The 23,747-nt window shown below is 35.8% G+C and overlaps 1 protein-coding gene across 1 annotated transcript in view; it reads right to left on the bottom strand.

Moving 5' to 3' along the window:
* The window catches only part of DGKB (diacylglycerol kinase beta), a 401,327-nt gene that overhangs the window by 210,532 nt on the left and 167,048 nt on the right, over positions 1-23,747 (bottom strand). The window contains exons 19-20 of the mRNA XM_035020662.1: positions 22,677-22,766; positions 17,221-17,381 (exon numbers count right to left, since the gene is read on the bottom strand). Of these exons, the coding sequence (XP_034876553.1) occupies positions 17,221-17,381; positions 22,677-22,766 (251 nt within the window). The remainder of the gene's footprint in view (positions 1-17,220; positions 17,382-22,676; positions 22,767-23,747) is intronic.

Here is a 23,747-nt window from a genome sequence, read left to right on the forward strand (position 1 = left end):
GATTACCCATTGTCCCATGATAGTTTTGAATTAAGAAGAGAAAGTTTCATTTTCCTTTCCATGCCTCCACATTCCAGAGGTTAATATTTTGAACATATATTTACTTTTTTTTTTTTTTTAAGATTATTTATTTGAGAAAGAGAGCAAGGGCTCGTGCAAGGGGAGGGGTAGAGGAAGAGGGAGAGAATCTCAAGCAGACTCCCTGCTGAGCAAGGAGCTCTATCTCACAACCCTGAGATCATGCATGATCTGACACGAGATCATGCATGATCTGAGACGAAATCAAGACTCGGATGCTAAACTGACTAAGCTACCCAGGTGCCCTATTTACTAGAAGTCCTTAGACCCAGAACTATATAAAACCATTCATGTTTTATCACCATCATCAACCCTAACATTTATTAAGTACCAATGCTATGTATTGTTTGGAGTCTGTAACTCAATCCCCACAACTTCCTTAAGAAAGCCTCTATATCATCCCCATTCACAAAAGAAGAATAGAAGAAACAGTGCTTACTTATGGACAATTTGCTTTTGTGATTTAACATCATACATTTGGGACCTCTTTTCCTGTTGTATAACATCTAAAAATTGAGAGACTTTTAGGTTGTTACAATTGTATGTCATTAAATATAATGGGTGCAGCTTAGGCTTTTGTATTATTATTTCTTTAGAATGGATTCTTAGAAATGGGATTGATGGTTCAAAAGTTATTCACATTTTAAATTTTAACAAATGCAATCCAATTATTCTCCAAAGATTATTTAAATTTATAGATCACACAATTATGAATGTGCCTATTTTTGTACTTATTGACATTAGATATTATCATTTTTTGTGAATTTTAATAGTCTGAAAGACAAAATATGATACCCACTACATAATTTTTCATTTCCCTGTAAACTAATAACATTTGGAATATTTTCATCTGGCTATTCATTATAATTCTCATAGTCTTAGTCTATTTTTCTATTAGATGCTTAACTTTTATTAAGAATTTCTATTTTTATTAACCCCATGTTTATTACTTGTGCTGAAAATATCTTCATTGACTTTTAATTGTTAATGAATTTTAACATTTTTTCTAAATGAAAGGTTATGAAAAGTAATAATTTCCTTTTCTTTTATGGGCTCTAAGTTTTCTATTTGTCTGAGACAGGTTTCTCCTATCCAAAGCAATATACTTCTATATTTTCTTCTAAAATCTTTTAAGAGTATTACATTAATTTGCATTTTAATCTCTTTGATGTATATTTCGCATGGATATGAATGGGAATATAAATTTATTTTCATTCAAATTAGTAACCAGTTATGTAACCTAATTTATTATGCATTTCATTCTTACCCAATGATCTGAAAATTCAACACTAAATAAATATTAAATCCACTGCAATGTAGTGATGTAATTTTTTGCTCTCATTTTTTATATTCCCTTCTATTTATTGGTTTTTGTGCCACTATATTTTAGTTAGTAACTTGGTAGTATTTTGCACATAGCAAGGAAATTGACCATTATAGGACATTATTTACAAAAAATTAGTATTTCCAATTGTAAATTACCATTTATCAAAACAACTACTAGTAATCTTATAAGAATTCTCAGTGGCAATAGAATAAATGTATAAATTAATTTGAGGAGACTTGGTTCCTTAATATTAAACATTTCCAGGAGATGACTTCATGGTTCTATTTTATAATTTTGAATAAAATTAGTTTTCCCAATATAGGCTAGATATTTTTCTTATTAAATATAAACCTTAGTATTTTACAGTTTTCTGATATTTTTAACTAAATTCTATTTATATTAATATATTAACTGGTAATTTCATAAAGGAAAGCTACATGGTCATTTTTTTGACCTCATATTGATTCACTAATTTTTAGTTTATGCATATTTACTATATTATGTCATCATTTAGCTTTCAAATAATAATCTTGTCTCTTACTTTTCAAGATTTATAACTTTTTTAAATTTATCATTAAATTAGCTCACTTTTATAAAAGTGTTAACTGAAGTAGTGACTGAAAAATTCCTGTATTCTTCCTGATTTTATTTGGAATGTCTTTAGCATGCCCCAATTAATATGATATTAACTACTAATTTGTAGAAAAGATTTTACATATTGTCAATAGTTTTTAATTATGAAAAATGACAAACCTAGTTTTTCCTTAAATTAAATAATTATGCTAATATTTACCCATTTGGCTTTCTTAAAATCTTACTTAGTCAATAGATTTTAGTCCTTAAAGATAATATTTAAATTTATTCACTAATTATGTTGTTTATAGCTGTGGCATTTATATTTACATGTGTATTTTATTTTTTGGGTTGTTCACGAAGAACTGAAAATTGAGATTTGCAAGTTATCTGAAATGGATGGGAAAACATTCCATTTTAATCTATATTCTTTTTTTTTAAGATTTTTATTTATTGGGATGCCTGGGTGGCTCAGTCGGTTAAGCGACTGCCTTCGGCTCAGGTCATGATCCTGGAGTCCCTGGATCGAGTCCCACATCGGGCTCCCTGCTCAGCGGGGAGTCTGCTTCTCCCTCTGACCCTCCCCCCCCTCATGTGCTCTCTCTATCTCATTCTCTCTAATAAATAAAATCTTAAAAGAAAAAAAAAGATTTTTATTTATTTATTTGAGAGAGAGCGAGAGCACATGAGCGGCAGGAGGGAAAGGAAGAGGGAAAGAATCTCAAGCTGACTCCCTGCTGAGCACAGAGCCCTACCACACGGGTCTTGATACCACTACCCTGAGATCCTGATCTTAGCCGAAACCAAGAGTTGGATGCTTCACGGACTGAGCAACCCAGGCACCCCCATTTTAGTCTATTTTCTGAAATGACTTTTAACATCCAAGAATTATTTGTGCTGTGCAGGATCATTTTCAATGACAACAGTACTACTACTAAAGCCGTTCTTTTACTACATTTTACTTTTCTCGTCTTTGTCTATATGCTTAGAGCAGGGGTTCTCAAAGTATGATCCTAGACGAGCAATACTGGGATCACCTGGGAACTTGTTAGAACCATAACTTCTTGGGCCCCATCTCAGACCTAATGAAATAGAAAGGCAGGGTATGAGGATCATCAGGAGTTCAACAAGCCCCTCAGCTGATTCTAATATATACCCAAGTTCGAGAACTACTGGCTTAGATTTGCTTCTCCTTCCTCTTCAGCAAATTTCAGCTATTTGTATTGGATTGCAAAATATTCAATTTCTTCCATATGATAAAGCTTAACAACATAAAGATGCAAACCACATACTCTTATAATTAAATATTTTTCATAGTTGTAGTTAGATCTTCAAACATATTAAGCTGTGTATATAATTTCTTTCTGTTAAAAAATAATACATATTCTTGGAGAGTAACATCACCAAGATGGCAGAGTAGGAGTTTTCAGCTATCATTCCCCCCACAGAACACGAAAGTGACAACCACTCACGGATGAGTACCTTTGTGGGACTCAGAGTCCAGCGAAGTTCCGGGACATCACCAGAGCAAAAAATCCGAGAATAGAGGGAGGAGGACAAGAAGAACACTTTCACTTCACCTGCCACGCCCCTGCCCCAAGGTGGCACAGCTCAGTACCAAGAGCACTGACCCTCAGCAGCTTCCCAAGGCTTGCAGCACGCTGCCGGACACACCACTTCTTTTTTTGCCCTGCAGAATAATGAGGCCATCGGCACAGCTGCGTGGTAATGAGAGGCTGGGAGCAGGCAGGAGAGGCGAGGCCTCCGCCAAAATGCACTTGGAACTCAACAGAAGGTGATGGCTCCTTCAAACCACGGACTGCATCCGCCCTGCCCACAAGCGGCTTTCAGCCTCAACCGAGGAAACCCCAACTGGCCCAAGGGGCACCCGCAATGCCCCATTTATCCCCACAACAGCAGCCCCCCCCTCCCCCGGGAACGTGTCCCCGAGCGTGCCCCGCCCAGGAGCGTGCCCTTGCGCGCGGAAAGGCAAGCCTTGGCCACCAGCTCCTGAGCATGTGCAGAATGCTAGGTCAACTCTGCAGGATTGCAGGAAGGCACATAAATTTCAGCACTCTAGGGCACTGCCCTAGTGAAAACCCAGAGGAGCCTCACAACACCCAGGCAGGCTTTGCGGATGGAGAGAAGGCATAGGATCTTAAGACTTAGCCCCCTCTCCCCGCCCCAGCATGCGGGAAATGGGCGCATCTAAAGAAAAGCTCTGAGAGAGCCTCAGACTTCCTAACTGGGTTGACCGAAACCAGTGAGTAGAGTGGAGTTGACTGCTTCTTCAAGTGCAGTCTGTGGATTTGGAAGCAGCGCTGTAAGCTCCCTCCAGTTCCTCTTAGCAGTGGTCTGGGAGTGGCCCTGCCTGCGCAGGACCCAGAGGGGGACATGCTCATCCCCTCGGTGCACCCACAGGCAAGCTTGCCAGGATCCCTCCAACTGCGGATACTGAAGCAGGCCTGTAATTCAGGTCTAGCCCCTCTCAGCTCCAACTTTTTAGTAAACCTGCATGTTTCTATTTCCACATTTTGAGGTTTATACTTACTAAGAATCATTTTTGTTTTTTCCAACACTGTTTATACCAATTTTAGTTTCTATTATAATTATATAATTTAATCACACGCTATATAAAAGGAAAAATATGATTACAGACAGAAAAAGGTTTTGTTTTATAATGAAACGAAGATTTGGGAAGATGTGATATAAATGCAATGCTGAAACTGCTATAGAATTATAATCTTTGCTATAGAATTACCTGCAAGAAAAATCATTATAAAGGATTTAACTATTGTAAAAATCTAGGCGGATTTCATACTCAGATTGCATCTTAAGTGTCTTTTGAATTTTTATTCCACTTAAACTACAAATGGAAATTATTAGATGGATTATGATTGAATGTTATTTACAAACACAGACTTTGTAGAACCCCAGGTCCACATTCAAAGAAATATTAGCTGGGCCTATAAGGGAATATTGGACAATTCAATTATATTTATAAGTTTTAGGTTAAAGCATTAAAAATTCTGGGGTGCCTGGGTGTCTCAGTTGCTTAAGTGGCTGCCTTCGGCTCAGGTCATGATCTCAGGGTCCTGGGATCAAGCCCTGTGTTGGGCTCCCTGCTCTCTCAAATAAATAAATACAATTTAAAAAAAAATTAATTAAAAATTCTATGTATCATTTTTATGACACCTTATCTTTCTGTTGATATGTAGAAGAGCTCCTGTTGTATATAAATTGGACTACTTCATATCCTGATTTTAATCATTAAATCACTTAATGGCCCCTCTTGAAAGACAAACATCACACATTGGCTTCCAGGAGTCTTCAAGACAAGGCAGCAGCCAGCTCCACAACAGCCCTTTTTTGTCAGTCGCTTCCACCTTCCTCTCTAAATTCCAGGCACATGGACCTTTCAGGTCTTTGAAAACATCAGGTTTTTTCTCACCTCCATCTCTTCACATACAGTTATACCTGCTTGCTATGCTCTGTCCATCTCTTTTGTGGCCCGCTCACTTGTGTATTCCTCAGAGGAAGGTGGAAGTGAGCTCTTCTACATATTAAATGTGTCTTCTTTTCTAGGCTTTCCCTGACCATGAGATCTAAAATTGTCCCTTATTCTAGCTCATGATAACATCAGTTTTCTTTCATTGGTTTATCATAATTCTCCAAAAAATCTGTATTTGTGCGTCTGTTTTTTAATGCTTCTCTCTACCATTAAACTCCAAGTTCTAATAATGAGGTGATCTCTTTAACTCATTCCTATAGCTCTAGGGCCTGACCAAAAAAAAAGTGACTTAATTTGTTTATTAAACAAATGAATGAAGAATCAACTATGAGGATAAAAGTAATAGCATATGTGATATGGTGGTAATACAGTGTGTAGACAGTTTTCTTCCTGGGATTTTTGAGATTATCTATAGTTATATTAAAGTGCAAAATAAGAATGAAATCTGGCACATACCAGTAGTTTTTTGCTAATTTCTATAATCTGTGCTTCTAATTTCCTGCTGTTTAGCCTTTCATGACAATTCTCTCTCACCCTACTTACTATAATGTAAAGTTAGCAATTACATAAATTTCTTGTATCTAGTTCACTGCCCATCCTCAAACAGTATCGGCACATAGTAGGTGCAATATAATTATGCTGTTATTGAAGGACCACCACTGTACAAGAATATCTATTTTCAGAGTTAATTATGATTTCAGGATTATTTGCAATTGTTCTAATATTGAAAACTACTACACAGAAGGAATTAGCAGAAATGGGCTGGTTATTTACCAATTTCCCTTTCCTTCCTAGGCAGACAGTTCCTTCCCCAGCTTCCTTAAAATTAGGCATAGCAAAATGATTAATATATGACCAGTGGGTTATTAGTGGAGCATTTTCCAGACTTGGCCCATAAATGTCCTCCTCCTACAGCCCACTCTTTCTTTGTCACCCGGTTGTTGACTAGATAGGGTGCTGAGTAGTTAGAGGAGTATGGAGCCACAAGATGGAAGGACTGAGTCACTGACTGACCAAATGGACTAGAACCTCTCCCTAAATATTAATTTATGCTATTCTATTATGTGAGGGAAGAACTAATTTTTAATTGTTATCAGACCACTAATATTTTGGGGTTTTCGTGCCAATACTCAACCCACTGTGACTAATACAAGGGGTATATAATAATGTATATGAAGATGATATTTATGTATTTCTGACCATCATAGTTTTTTCTAAAAATTTGAAGCAATTTCTGTGTAAAGTGTAAGACACTTATGGTCAATAAATGAAGGGCAATAGTTGAAATAATGGAAACCATACTGACAGTATACTCAAACTTTGAGATCACCTTGTAACTAGCAGGTAGTGAGGTTCCAAGAACTAATTTCAAGTACAAAACATGTGCCATCTTAATCTTTCCCATGCTGGTGATAACAAAAAGTTGAAACGCCCCCTCATCCTTTCTGTACTCTAATTCCACACTTCTTATATACTCAGGAATAGCTTGAGATAGATAATTCATTTCATTTTATTGCTTTCTGGATTCACTGGTTAAAGCAGAGGAATACAAATCGCTAAGTAGAAGGTGGCCTTGCTGAGTGACAGCCAAATCTTGAACTCTTTGATTGTTCTGATTGTGACCCCGAGTGTTAAGCCAAAGGCTTACTGGGGCAGAAGAAAATATTTCAGGAAGAGACGCTCTACATAGTCCCCCCGCCATGTTATACTCACTGAAAGAGGCTCCAAGTCAAATGAAACAAGAACCTTTTAAAATAAGCTCAGTTGGGCGCCTGGGTGGCTCAGTTGGTTAAGAGACTGCCTTCGGCTCAGGTCATGATCCTGGAGTCCCAGGATCGAGTCCCGCATCGGGCTCCCTGCTCGGCAGGGAGTCTGCTTCTCCCTCTCCCGCTCCCCCCTCTTGTGCCCTTTCTCTCTCTCATTCTCTCTCTCAAATAAATAAATAAATAAAATCTTTAAAATAAAATAAAATAAAATAAGCTCAGTCAAAATCCACCTGTTTAGTTAGTTCTGGTTACTTCAAAATATATAAATAAATAAATATAAGATACATTTTATTATATATTCTTTTATTAGGTTTTAAACTGTGCATTTCAAATTTAGTACTTTAATATATCTAGCAACTACCTATGTAATGTGAGGTCAAGTTCTAACAAAATTTTCTCTTCCTCAGAGGCTAATTTTTAAATTTGCAATCTGAACTAAGCAATCTATTTCTCCAGTGAATCCTTGGCCACATCTATACTGACTTTCAGTTATGTGTCTCTCTTCCTCTCTGATTCATTCTTCTTTTCATTTCACAGCACCCTTGTATTATAATTTCCAGGCAAGTTGGATCATGTCTAGTAAAATAGTTCTCCATTTTTCTTTTTATTAAATTTGACTTACTTTATCATATATATTTTAGAGTTAGTTTTTCAAGTTTGTCATAAAATCCAGCTCTACATTATAGATTAAATGCATAATTTAATTTATATATTATATAGCATATATTATATATTATATTGTTATCTAATCTAAGAATAAGAAACATCTCTGTTCTGATCCTTTATGTTTTTATAGAGAGTTTTAACATTTTCTGTATGTAGGTCTTGGATATTCTTTATTAATTCTTAGATATTTTCAGTTTTTATTGCTGTTTTTATAAATTCATTGATTATTATTGATATAATGGAATACTACTGAATATTTAAGTTGATCTTATATTTGGCAATTTTGCTACTCTCCCATTTGTAGCCCTAATATGTTTAAAACTGGGAAATTACATTTTTTGTTTATGGGTTTTTTAATTTTTTGTTTTTCTGGTGTTTTACAGTCTACATCATTTATTTGTAATTCTCTTTACAACAATTTTATAAAATCAATTTTGCAATAGAGCTGATCAATTCTTTTCAATAATCCAGTATTTAGTTCTGCATTCTCTATTTTTTTCTTGTTGCTATTCTTTATTTCCCATCTTATTTTTATTAGTTTCCCTTCTCATTTCTTTGGGTTTTAGCTATTTCCCCTTTTTCAACACGTTGAGTTTTGTATTTAATATGTCTCTTTCTTGATATCAGAGTTTCCCAACCTCAGCACTATTGACATTTTTGAGCTGTATAATTCCTTCTTGTATGTTCAGGGAGCTGCTTTGTGCACTGGGAGTATTTAGCAGCATCCTTAGCCTCTATCCACTAGCTGCCAATAGCAATCCCCTTTCAGTCCTGACAATCAAAGGTGTGTGCAAACATTGCCAAGTGTCTCCTGTGGTGGGGAGGAATTATCTGCTGTTGAGGGCCAATGGAAACTGACTAAAAGCATATACAAATTGAGAAGTGTTTATTCAGGAAACACTATGAAACCTCAGATAAAAACAGTGGTAATCTGTAATGATTCCACTTTGGGATGCCGCCTTATCCTCCAGCTCCATCGGTGCTGTGGTTCTACCACAGTAGGCAAGCCATGAAAGCAAGCAACTTTACTGTCAAGGGAACTGACTGCATTTGGAGTGGAAGGTAGAAAAACTCCACGACCCAGAAATTATCTAAAAGAAGAGTAATCTCAGTGGCACACGGATAAAGAAAGCCAATGTCACAGCTTGCCTGAGTTTGCAGAACTGACTAAGGCAAGCCATTAACCAGCCAACTAGCCAGAAACTCAACAGATCTTGGGAACGAGATAGCCATAATGGGCCTTGACAATTTGCCACATATCCCTGGCTGTCTGAAAGGCTCTATGCATGGACAAGGCTGCACACATGTTCAGAAAAGACCAAAAAGGGCCTTAGTAGTCTATATATCCTAGGCTAAGTGAGAATTCTTATACATGGGCAAAGGAGACAAAAGAAGGGTCAGCAGATATTAAAAGCTGAATACCTAAAGTTTATGGGTGTTCCCCAATGAACACACAGATCCAGTGGCAAACAGATGAAGACTCACTGGCTCAAACTAACTGAGCACAAACTCTGACCAATCATGCTGATGCAGGGGTGATCCCCAGGAAGCCAGGATTAAGATAAAAACAAGAATTAAAAAGAAAAAACAAAACAAAATTGAGTCATATGCCACAGGAGAGAAAGTTTCCACATAATTAGCGTGGGGTCACTAAACAAACATAGGAACAACCATAACCACTGTAAGTGGATCCAAATCCGAAGTTCTTACAATAAATTATATAAAATATCCAGTTCCCAACAAAATATTAGCAGACATGCAGAGGAATAGCAAAATGTGGCACATACTTCAAGGAAAAATTGTCTTGGATGTAGTTCAGATGTCATTAAACTCTCTGAGGAGCCTCAGATGTTGAACTTATCAGACAAAAACTTCACAACAGCTATTTTAAACATGTCAAAAGAACTAAAGTAAACCATGTTTAAAGAATAAAGGAAAGCATAACAACAATGACTCTTCAAATAGAGAATACAAATTAAAAACAGAAATTATAAAAAGAGAACCAAATGGGAACCCTGGAGTTAAAAAGTGTATTAACCAAAACAAACAAACAAAAATACACCGAAGGAACCCAAGAGAATGGCATTATTCCTAATACCCAAAGACTCAAAACAATCTAAATGCCCATCAACTGGTGAATGGCTAAACAATATGTGCTATGTCCATACAATGGGAGGCTACTCAGCAATAAAAGAGAATACGGTATTCATGCAATTCATATGGGTGAACTTCAAAAATATTCAGTGAAATGAAAGAAGCCAGATGCAAAACACCACATATTGTCTGATTTCTTTTATATGAAATATCCATAAAAGGTAGTTCTTAGATGCAGAAGATTAGTTGTTGCTTAGAAATGGGGGAAGAAGCCAGAACTGATAACAAATGGGCGTGAGGGTTCTTATTTAGGTAATGAAAATCCTCTAAAATTGGATGGATTTAGTAAAATCATTGAAAGCTTCACTTAAAATGAGTGAACTAGGCTGTGCACAAGTTACATGCCAGTAAAGCTGTTAAAAACATTATTATGCATATTCATATCAAAGATAAATAGGAATTTTATGGATCAAAGCATTACACTTTTCTTGCAAATAATAACTGTGATAGTATTAGTAAGGACTGCATATTTAGCCTCATTATGTACCATTATTTGAGGCTCTTTAAATATATAAAACATTATTTGTGGGCGGAGCAAGATGGCAGAGGAGTAGGAGACCTAAATTCCGTCTGGTCCCAGGAATTCAGCTAGATAGGTATCAAACCATTCAGAACACCTACAAACACAACAGGAGATCGAAGAAAAGAATGGCAGCAACTCTCTGTACAGAAAAGTGACCACTTTCTGGAAGGTAAGGTGCAGAGAAGTGAATCCGAGGCAATATTCGGGAAGATAGATGGCGGCAGAGGGGGCCTACATCAGCCGCTACTGGCAAGTGATAGAGCAGTGGAGCACAAAATCAGAACTAACTTTCAGAAGTCAGCTCCGCTGAGGTAGGTCGCTCCAGTGGATAAGCAGGGGGAGGGGGATGTGGAACCCTCACTGGGACAGTGTGGTCTCAGGACTCTCGGGGCCACAGAAAGACCGAGGGTGCCTAAGTGCGGCAGAGCTCTCAGGTATCAGAGTGGGGAAGCCAGCTGCAGAGACGGAGTGGAGGAATGTGCTCTCTGCTTGGGGTTGCCATAAACCGTGATCCGCGGCACAGTCGGGCCACTGCTCCTCCAGCAGGGACCCAACAAGCAGCAGATCCGGGCAGACTCTCCTTCCTCCCCTGGGAGGAGCAGTGCGGGAGGGCACTGCAGGGATCTGCTGGGTTTAGAGACTCCACACGGAGACGGGTGCCAGAGATAGAAACGCTTGGTCACAGGCCGGGTGAGCACGGTGTGCAGCTGCAGACAGTGAGATGGGAGTGACTGAATGCTTTTCTCTGGGGGCACACTGAGGACTGGGGCCCCGAGTTCTCAGCTTCTCTGGGGCCGAGATTGGGAGGCCACCATTTTCACTCTAGGCCTCCAAAGCTGTATGGAAAGCTTGCAGGGAAGAAAGCTCCCAAAGGCAAACCCAAACAGGTTACTTAGCCCGGACCCAGCAAGGATGGGGCAATTCTGCCTCCAGCAAAGACATTTGGGAACCACAGCAACAGGCCCCTCCCCAGAAGATCAGCAAGAACAGCCAGCCAAAACCAAGTTTACTGATCAATGAGAATGGCAGAACTCCAGCACTAGGGGAATACAGCATGTAGAATTCATGGCTTTTTCCCCCTGATTCTTTAGTCTTTCAAAGGTAATTTTTTTAATTTTCTTTTTTTTCTTTTTCTATTTTTTTTGAATTTTTCTTTTTCCCTTCTTCAACATCTTATCAATCCCTTTTTGAAAAAAAAAATTTTTTTTTTCATTTTTAGAGTTATATTCTATCCCTTCATAGTAGTTAACCTTATTTTTGGTATATATATAAGTTGTTCTCTCTTTAAAATTTTGGGATACAGTTGCTTCTAACAGACCAAAATACACCCTAAATCTCTAGTGTATGGCTTTGTTCTAGTCTCCTCCCAATCACATTCTCTCCCTTTTTTTTAAAATTTCTCTTCCTTCTTTTTTCAAGCAACTCCTTATCAATTCCTTTTATAAAGTCTCTTATAACATCTTTTATAATTTTCATCTTTACAGTCATATTTCATCCCTTCATCGTATTTACCCTTATTTTTGTACATATATAAGTTTTTCTTTCTTTAAAATTTTGGGACGCAGTTTCTCCTAACAGACCAAAATATGCCCAAAATGTAGTGTGTGGCACTGATCTATTCACCAGCCTGATCATATTTGAACATATATTTTTTTTTTTATCTTTTTCTTTTTCTATTTTTTTCTTTTTCCTTCCCTTCCCTTTCTTTTCCCTGGGTTTCAGGTCTCTTCGGATTTGTTTAGTGTATATTTTTCTGGGGTCATGGTTACCCTTTTAGCATTCTATTCTCTCATTCATCTATTCTCCTCTGGACAAAATGACAAGAGGGAAAAAATCACCTCAAAAAAAAAAAAAAAAGAACAAGAGGCAGTACTGACTGTCAGGGACCTAATCAAAATGGACATTAGTAAGATGTCAGAAATAGAGTTCAGAATGACGATTATAAGTATACTAGCTGGGCTTGAAAAAGGCATGGAAGATACTAGAGAAACCCTTTCTGGAGAAATAAAAGAACTAAAATCTAACCAAGTCAAAATCAAAAAGGCTATTAATGAGGCACAATCAAAAATGGAGGCTCTCACTGCTAGGATAAATGAGGCAGAAGAGTCAGTGATATAGAAGACCAAATGATGGAAAATAAAGAAGCTGAGAAAAAGAGAGATAAACAACTACTGTATCATGAGGGCAGAATTTGAGAGATAAGTGATACCATAAGATGAAACAATATTAGAATAATTGGGATCCCAGAAGAAGAAACAGAGAGAGGGGCAGAAGGTATATTGGAGCAAATTATACTGGAGAACTTCCCTAATTTAGGGAAGGAAACAGGCATCAAAATCCAGGAGGCACGGAGAACCCCCCTCAAAATCAATAAAAATAGGTCAACACCCCCACATCTAGTAGTAAAACTTACGAGTCTCAGAGACAAAGAGAAAATCCTGAAAGCAGCTCAGGACAAGAGGCTGGTAACCTGTAATGGTAGAAACATTAGATTGTCAACAGACCTATCCAAAGAGACCTGGAAGGCCAGAAAGGACTGGCATGATATATTTAGAGCATTAAATAAGAAAAATATGCAGCCAAGAATACTATATCCAGCGAGGCTGTCATTGAAAATAGAAGGAGAGATAAAAAGCTTCCAGGACAAACAAAAACTAAAGGAATTTGCAAACATGAAACCAGCCCTAAAAGAAAAATTGAAAGGGGTCCTCTAAGCAAAGAGAGACCCTAAAAGTAACATAGACCAGAAAGGAACAGAGACAATATACAATAACAGTCCACCTTACAGGCAATACAATGGCACTAAATTCCTATCTTTCAATAATTACCCTGAATGTAAATGGGCTAAATGCCCCAATCAAAAGACACAGGTTATCAGATTGGATAAAAAAAAACAAGACTTGTTGATATGCTGTCTGCAAGAGACTCATTGTAGACTCAAAGACACCTCCAGATTGAAAGTGAGGGGGTGGAAAACCATTTACCATGCTAATGGACACCAAAAGAAAGCTGGGGTGGCAATCCTTTTATCAGACAAATTAGATTTTAAACCAAAGACTATAATAAGAGATGAGGAAGGACACTATATCATACTTAAAGGTTCTATTCAACCAAAAGATCTAACAATTGTAAATATCTATGCCCCTAACATGGAAGCAGCCAATTATATAAGCCAGTTAATAACAAAAGCAAAGAAACACATTGACAACAATACAATAATAGTAAGGGACTTTAACACCCCCCTCACTGAAATGGACAGATCATCTAAGCAAAAGATCAACAAGGAAATAAAGACTTTAGTGACACACTGGACCAAATGGACTTCACAGACATATTCAGAACATTGCATCCCAAAGAACAGAATACACATTCTTCTCTAGTGCCCATGGAACATTCTCCATCACATCCTAGGTCACAAATCAGGTCTCCACTGGTACCAAAGGACTGGGCTCATTCCCTTCATATTTTTGGACCACAATGCTTTGAAACTAGAACTCAATCACAAGAGGAAAGTCAGAAAGAACTCAAATACATGGAAGCTAAGGAGCATCCTACTAAAGAATGAGTGGGTCAACCAGGAAATTAAAGAAGAATTAAAAAAATTCATGGAAACAAATGAAAACACAACTGTTCAAAATCTTTGGGATGCAGCAAAATAAAGTACATAATACAAGCCTTTCTCAAGAAACAAGAAAGATCGCAAATACACAATCTAACCCTCCACCTAAAGGAGCTGGAGAAAGAACATCAAATAAAGCCTAAACCCAGCAGGACAAGAGAAATAATAAAGATCAGAGCAAAAATCAATGAAATAGAAACCAAAAGAATAGTTGAACAGATCAACGAAACTAGGAGCTGGTTCTTTGAAAGAATTAATAAGATTGATAAACCCCTGGTCAGATTTATCAAAAAAGAAAAGAGAAAGGACCCGAATAAATAAAATCATGAATGAAAGAGGAGAGATCACAACCAACACCAAAGAAATACAATTATAAGAATATATTATGAGCAACTATATGCCAGCAAATTAGATAATCTGGAAGAAATGGATGCATTCCTAGAGATGTATCAACTACCAAAACTGAACCAGGAAGAAATAGAAAACCTGAACAGACCTACAACCATGAAGGAAATTGAAGCAGTCATCAAAAATCTCCCAAAAAACAAAAGCCCAGGGCCAGATGGCTTCCCAGGGGAATTCTACCAAACATTTAAGAAGAATACCTATTCTTCTGAAACTGTTCCAAAAAATAGAAATGGAAGGAAAACTTCCAAACTCATTTTATGAGGCCAGCATTACCTTGATCCCAAAAGCAAAGACCCCATCAAAAAGGAGAATTACAGACCAATATCCCTGATGAACATGGATGCAAATATTCTCACCAAAATACTAGCCAACAGGATCCAACAGTACATTGAAAGGATTATTCACGACGACCAAGTGGGATTTATCCCTGGGCTGCAAGGTTGGTTCAACATCTGCAAATCAATCAATGTGATACAATACATTATTAAAAGAAAGAACAAGAACCATATGATCCTCTCAATAGATGCAGAAAAAGCATTTGACAAATACAACATCCTTTCTTGATCAAAACTCTTCAGAGTATGGGGATAGAGGGTACATATCTCAATATCATAAAAGCCATCTATGAAAAACCTACAGCAAATATCATTCTCAATGGGGAAAAACTGAGAGCTTTCCCCCTAAGGTCAGGAAAACAGCAGGGATGTCCACTATCACCACTGCTATTCACCATAGTACTAGAAGTCCTAGCCACAGCAATCAGACAACAAAAAGAAATAAAAGGCATCCGAATCGGCAAAGAAGAAGTCAAATTCTCACTCTTCACAGATGATATAATACTTTATGTGGAAAACCCAAAAGACTCCACCCCAAAACTGCTAGAACTCATACAGGAATTCAGTAAAGTGGCAGGATATAAAATCAATGCACTGAAGTCAGTGGCATTCCTATACACCAACAACAAGACAGAAGAAAAAGAAATTAAGGAGTCAATCCCATTTACAATTGCACCCAAAACCATAAGATACCTAGGAATAAATCTAACCAAAGAGGCAAAGGATCTGTACTCAGAAAACTATAAAATACTCATGAAAGAAATTGAGGAAGACACAAAGAAATGGAAAAACGTTTCACGTTCATGGATTGGAAGAACAAATATTGTGAAGATGTCAATGCTACCTAGAGCAATCTACACATTTAATGCAATCCTTATCAAAATACCAGGAAAGATACTGAGTGTTGCTGGAGTGGTGGGGGGTGGGAGGGATGGAGTGGCTGGGTGATAGACATTGGGGAGGGTATGTGCTATGGTGAGCTCTGTGAATTGTGTAAGACTGTTGAATCACGGACCTGTACTGCTGAAACAAATAATACATTACATGTTAAAAAGAAAAAAAAAAAAAAGGTAGTAGGAAGGGAAAAATGAAGGGGGCGGAAATCAGAGGGGGATACGAACCATGAGAGACTATGGACTCTGAGAAACAAACTGAGGGTTCTAGAAGGGAGGGGGTAGGGGGATGGGTTAGCCTGGTGATGGGTATTAAAGAGGGCACATAATGAATGGAGCACTGGGTGTTATATGCAAACAATGAATCATGGAACACTACATCAAAAACTAATGATGTAATGTATGGTGATTAACATAACATAATAAAATTAAATTTAAAAAAAGGTAAGAAAAAGAAAAAAAAACATTATTTGTAACAATGAGAGAAAAATAATACCTTAGCCTAGGATATATAGACTATTATTTTTATAGAGTATTATTTCAGGTAGCTTGACTTCCTAAGTTTATGAATTCAATCAGTGCCTTTTATAATCTACTAGTCGTGTGTGTGCGTGTGTGTGCGTGCGCACATGCAGATGACAGAGAAATACATGAGATTAATATTGAGCAACATATGATAAATGGAATATAATTTTGTACATGATATATTTTAAGAATTCATAACTACCAGGTAAAATATATGTACACATATATAAAATCACTGTTAAAATTATTAATTCCTTAGGGATTAAAATTACAAAAACTATTTTAATTGCCAAATGATATTCTATTTTCAGTCTAAGATTTTTCAATAAATTAAGTGAAAAGTTAGCCCTTTGACTTATTAAGCATTTGAGAATCATAGTAGCATTTTTCTTAGACCTCAGACCTAACCATAAATTTTAAAATAATGTCTATTTGTAAAAACCTGATTGGTTATAATATTTGAATACATATCTCAAAATAAGATAAAATTTGATGAATCAATTTCACATTTCAACTTTTTATGTGGAGCTTTAGCCTACATTCTAAAACATAACTATCTTACAAACCATTCTACCCTTTATTTTAGTAACACAAATAGTCAAATCAATTGCAAAAAAAGTTTCTTTCTTTTGTTTAACACATGAAAAATTTATTTATTGCTGATTCTCTGACTTTGAATAAAAGCTTATGCATATAAGCTTTATTATTGCTCATTAAAGAGGTGTTTTGTTGACACAAAAATAAAATAAACTATTCATAATCAGTAAATCTGTGTAGTGTAAGAGTTTAAACACAGTGATTATTCTAGACTGGTTAAAAGAACAGTTAGTGCAAAGTCTTACCACGCCAATGGAAAAGTAATTATTGATGATACTGTAAGGCACTGGGTCTCCCTTCTCATCTTTGTCATTAGGTATGACTTCAAACTTCCACCTGTCCAACATGATTTCTGTGCTGTTTTCAATGTCTTTTAGGATTTTCATCAGATTCTCACCTTCATAACCTAATGAAAAAAAATTATCTTGAGAAAAAATATAACCAAATAACAAAAGCTGTATTTATATGTGTTTGAGTGTGTGTATGTGGATGTCTCATTCTAAAGCCAAACAATGCATTTTACAGCAAATTCTAACACACATAAAGAATTAACTATAATTGTGAGCTCATACAAATATTTTATTTTTAGCTTTAATTTGCAACTCATACTTCTCTCCTGTGGTGCCAATTCTCAGTATAGTCAAATGCCAAATGAACATCTCCACTGCATACACTCATAAAACTTTAGATCAATGTATTCAAAAATAAATGCTTCCGTATCTTCTTACTGTTAACTCTCTTTCAGACAGGCAACACCCTCTACCCAATTATGGAAGTAAAAAGCTTGGATGCGATTTTAGACTTGTCCCTTTCCATCCCTCAATGATCCTCACATTTTACCCTCTATTGATACAGAACAATTTTTGTTTAAATAGGTCCTTCTCTTTTTCATTTTGTGACATTTCATCTCTTATTCTATATATCCAGAGTATCCCTTTTCTTTTGGTTGCCTTGCTTCTTTCTGTTCCTGCTGCAAGTTTTATATTTGATAGCACTTCTCTCCAGAAGCCACCCTCCCAAAAGGTTTCTCTACAGTTCCACAGTGCACAATTCTCCAAACTAGCCCTACCTAACAACTAGTACACTGTATTATAGTTATTCATATCTTTCTCACTACAAGTTTCTTTTACCAGGTCTGCCCTAGAGTAAATGCTCAACAAATCTAGTTTTAATGGATCTACTACAGATAATCAACATGGCCTGAAAATAAAGGTATTCCTGAATATTAATATTTTCTCTTAAATGTGTCAATATAACATTATAGTCCAAACTGTAGCCTAATCCTGGTTGTGTTAATGTTTGCTTTTAACCTCCCTAAATAGTGTCCTCCTCTGTAAAAACTTCTGTTTATTGTGAGAATTAAATGAGAAAATGCATAAAAGTTCTTAGTACATGAGGCATAAGAGTAGAAAGTTCTCAACCATATAATGATAACAGAATTTGAATTGTACTAAGTTAAATAATATCTCCCTCTCTAACTCTACACACAGACATATATACACATTCTTGAATTGATATTTTGAGTTGGAACAATATTTTCATAGTTTTTTTTCTGTGTCCAACTTTGGTCTATATTTTAATAATGTATTCATTGAACAAGTAAATGCCAGAGGCTATGAGTCCTCATTAGAGGTGTTAGCACACATAACTCTGGAAAAACTAATTGGGTTAAAGGAAAAAAAGAAGAGGCACTGTAATATGCCAACATTCTCTAAAGATAAATAAATTACATTTATGATGTATTAGTTGAATTAATTATTAGAAATTCAAGGCAGCCAGAATCTGGGAGTGCCTATTTAGGCACCTACCATTACTTTTTATCTTACACAGATAAAATAGTCATGTACTAGTTAATACATACAACAAAGAGTACAACAAACAATGACTAGACAGATATAAGCATTAAAAGTACTAAATGGTATTTTAATAAATGTTAAATTGCATTTTTGTAGCATAATTCAAAAACTATGAATATACATAATAATTTGTGTATAATTGTACTCCATACAAACACTGAATTATTTAAAGTACAAGAGTATAATAAACTTACATATATTTCACATTTTTAATAGTTCTACACTCATTCTCAAAGTTTAATTCTAAATTTTTAATTTCTTTTATAAATAATAAATATTAGCCTCCAAGTACATTTTATATGTTTTCCTCACTGATCTGAATAAAAAAAGTTAAGTATATTCACCTCTTTTACAAATTCTACTCATTTGAAAATAAGTATGATGATTTTCAGACATAAATGGATTTACACATATTAATGTAATATAGTATAATATAGCATGGAAGTACACTGTAATATATAATAAAATATAATATGATATTTATATATATGCATTCAGCAGATATACAAGCAAATAATAATTATTTAAATAAAATTTTAAGCTTGTCCCCAGCTACATCTCAAGTTAATAGCAGCATGGTTCATTACAACACTAGAAAAATGTAAGAACAGCACCTGACCAGGAGAGAACAAAGTAGGAATGGATTTAGTGAAAATTAATTACCACAGCTAGATTCTACTAGTGCCACTCACCTTAAAATCTTTAGCACTGGTTATGTTGTCTAAGTTTTTATGGATAAGTATGAAAGAGGTTAATATCAATTAGCCTTCTAGCCAAATAAAAATGGAAAGAGGCCAAAATCTATTTTGAGACTCACGGCATCTGCAGGTCAGAGCTAATCTACAAAGATGACAAATTCCAAATTGTAGTCCCCAATTTAACAAATACCTACACCCTACTTGTATTTATCTATGCTCAAGCTTGTTAAATAATGATTCATAGCTATAAATAGGATTGCAAAACTCAAGAAGATCATATTTTAAAAAAAAAAAGACATATTAAACTTACTAAATATAGAAGTAAAAGATTATTCCCAGAAAAGAATGATGTTATTTTGCTTCCATTATTTTGATTTAAACCTATAATCCCTCTAGGCTAAGAAACAAAATAAAAACATAATTAGTATTTATTTTCTATTTAATGATACAATGTTATTACCAAATCTATCTAAAAAGCCACAGAAATTTTTAAAAAGGAAAGTCACATAAAGGAAAGCAACAATATAGATTTGTCAGTGTGTGCTCCATCTAAAACTCTTATTCTTCATGAAACATTTTTCCTGAAATAATCTTAGATTTTAGACTAATTAGTACTAGAAAAATTGCAAAGAGAATGTAAATTAAGTATTTGCAAATGCTCTAGGACATCCTACATTCTTACAGTGTTGTGTTTTCCCAAATATATTCTTGTAAAAAATAAGCTTCAAATCAATATATTCCAGTGACCTAAAGTGAACCAAATGATTATTGGTTGAATAAAGTCCTTTCTTTCCCAAATGCTAAGCATGATGATACTTGCTACAAATATATACTCAGCACAAACACTAGGCAAACAATTTGATGGTTTGGTATAAGAACTTACAAGGCAGGTACTATCATTTTTTCAAGCTCTAATGAGGAATCTGAAGCCCATGGTTGGTAAGCAACTTGCTCAAAGTTAGTTACACACCTGGTAAGAAATAATCACACTCCACAGCATGTTTCTTTATTAGTAAACTCTATCAAATGGCATCTGCATTTTCTTAAACTTAGGCATCTTGCAGTACCCCAAAGCCCCTCTCCAATCCATGGACAAGTTCTACCAGTCTTTCCCTAAAAATAGAACTCCACTGGGTCTACTTGTCTCATTCCCATTACCACCACCCTGGTCCAATCCCTCCATTCTCTAACTGGAAAAACTATAACACAAGTTCTTATTTGGAAAACTATGATTCTCTACATTTTCACAATTTCTTAATTTTCTTCAGTGTATACTGAAGAATATACCTCCCAATTAATCTATTTTTGAAAACATAAATGTCATTGTATCATGCTGTTTTTGAAACTCTTTCCAAGCTTCACTTTGTGCTTTAGATTCAATCTAATAAAGCCCCTGCATTATTTGGCTCTTGATTGTCTCTCCAATCTCATACTAGTCACTGTCTCCCCTACCCCCACTCCCTACTTACCCACTGCCTCACAGATGATTAAAGAGTCACATCAGCTTCCTTGAGCCCTTTCAATTTCAGAAGCTATTTTTCCTTCCTTACATTTTAAATCTAGCTTAAATGTTACTTCCTTGGAGAGGCCTTCTTGATCATTTAGCTGAATGGTTTCCGTCTACTATTCTCTAAATACGTTTGAGTCTTACATAGCTTTGATCTTATTTTGTATTTATATATTTTATTGTTCATTGATTTATTACCTGTGTACTCAATGAAAACATAATCTCTAGAAGGTAGGAACTTTTATTTATTTTTTCACTCTAAATCCAGGATGTAAAACAGTGTCAACACATGCAAGGCACACACAGAGAGTTTATTAATAATATATACTTTGGCATATACTACACTTTGTGTGTCTTTGACTACTGATAATAATATATCTTAAATTGTTTCATAAGAAAATCATTAGAAGATGACCCAAATGGAACTTCCATGTCAATTTTGAGACTGGAGCCATTTATGAGTTTGGAATCTAAATGAAACCATTAATTTTCAAATATCAAAAATATTTTTCAAAAGAATACACAAGAAGCCACATGTGTGATTCTCTTCCTTTTAATCAATATAGATATGTAAACACTAGCAAATATAAGCATCTTAAAAGCAATGGTTCTATCCATCTGTCTGTCTGTCTTTAGATTCTATGATATTTAACTCAGTGTTTCATGATATTCTTTTACTAATTTATACCCTTAATGAAAATTATAAATATATCGTATATCAAGTTTTTAACTTAGTCTCCAACTCTGTCTGTTATATATATATATATATATATACACATATATACACATACACATACACATATACAAAACACAGCTTAGAGTTTACCAGTTGGTCTGATACTCATGGAAAAATTGTTCTCAAATTTTTATTGTAAATCAGAGTTATTTAGGGAGTTTGTTTAAAAAGAAAATCATCTGCCCAGGTCCACCCCAGAGATTTCCATTCAGCATATCTGGGGTGAGGTCAGGCCACTGTATTTTTAACAAGCTCCCCAAGGACTTCTCATTCACACTTAGCAGACACTTTTTAAACTTCTCTAAGTAGACACTTTTTAAACTCTAAGCTAAAGTTACTTAGTTTCAATTCTGGCTTCTTTAGCAAAATCTGGTTTTCTTTTCTTTGGCATCTTCAGGTAAGTAGAGCCTATTAATGATACATCAAATTATTTTAAGACCTTTAAAAATACTTCCCCTTTACCCTATTTCGTCCACACTATTCCATTTTGAGTTCCTTGGGTATGTCAAGTAGCTTCCTATCTCTGGGCCTCTTACTTGAGATTCTTTCTGCCTCTAACGTCTACCCTCAGTTCTATATGGTTATCATTATTCCATCCATTAGGGTTCTCCCTATGTTATCCAGTTATTTCCTCCAAGAGACCTTTTATGTTGGTTATAGGTTTACTTGTTAGTAGGAAGTCTCACAATTTACTTATGACTTTATGTGCACTCACAGTCTAGTCCACTATTTCCTTCTCTACCCCAGACTATTGTTCAAAATTATATACTATATCTCTCACAGCAATTATATTTGCTAAATTCACATGGCAGTTGTCATATATTAAAAAGGATGGGCTTAGTTTTTTGGGGAAAATGCTCTGCACTGTATTTCTGTTTTTTAAGATTTTCATTAGCTGTTTTACCTCCTCCCCATCGCAGGCATCTTGCTAGATCATTGCCGGTCCCAAGAGGCAGAATAGCAACTGGAGGATGCTTGACAACATTAGCCTTTTCTGTGGAATCAAAAATTAAAATAAAATAAAATTTTGATCACAGATGGAACAACAGTAGAAAAGACAGCTTGGCATGAAATGAAGGCATTCCACTAGGTACTTAAAAACAGAAAAAGTTATGTTTTATAGCTATATACAATTAGAAAGTAAGATTAATTTGTATGTATTTGTAGCAATTTATAAAACACAGATAAATACCATAATTCACGAAGTGATAGGAATTTTCAAGATTCATGTCTGAAGAAAGCCTTTTAAAATCTTAACTCAGGGAACTCCTCGGTGGCTCAGTCAGTTAAGTATCTGCCTTTGGCTCAGGTCATGATCCTGGGGTCCTTAGATCAAGCCCTGCATTGGGCTCCCTGCTCAGCGGGAAGCCTGCTTCTACCTCTGCCTGTCACTCCCCCTGCTTGTGTGCACACGCTCTCTCTCTCTCTCTGACAAATAAATAAATAAATTCTTCAAAAAAATAAAATAGAATCTTAACTCAGTTAGAAATTGTTGTGGATTTAACATCATGGAAATTTCAAGGATGTGTATATATGCATCATAAGAATATACTAGAGGGACATCACCAAAGTGGAGGTGTGGGTTCCTATAAAAAGTTCTTTTGCAACACCAACTCTAGGTGCATTTCACTTTAAGGAATAAAATATTTTGAAAAATCAAACTCTAAAAGCTAGTAAAAATGCTAAAAATGTTTCACTGTGTTGTTCCTACCCATGGTGCTGCTTTGGGTCAGAGTAAGCAATATAAGAACTGGGTAACTCTGATATCAGCAGGTTTTCTTCGAGATTAAGCTTTACAGAACATAATGCTTTGGGCTCAGAGCAGTAAAGATCACTACCATCAAAATTCCACATTTTTTTTAAAGATTTTATTTATTTATTTGAGAGAGTGAGCAAGAGCAGGGGCAGGAGGGGAGAGAGAGAAGCCGACTCCCCACTGAGCAGGGAGCCAGGAGCCAGACACAACGCTCCATCC

This window comes from Mirounga leonina, unplaced genomic scaffold (assembly GCF_011800145.1).
Source record: "Mirounga leonina isolate KUSES-001 unplaced genomic scaffold, KU_Mleo_1.0 Mir_174, whole genome shotgun sequence".
Taxonomy (NCBI): Eukaryota; Metazoa; Chordata; class Mammalia; order Carnivora; family Phocidae; genus Mirounga; species Mirounga leonina.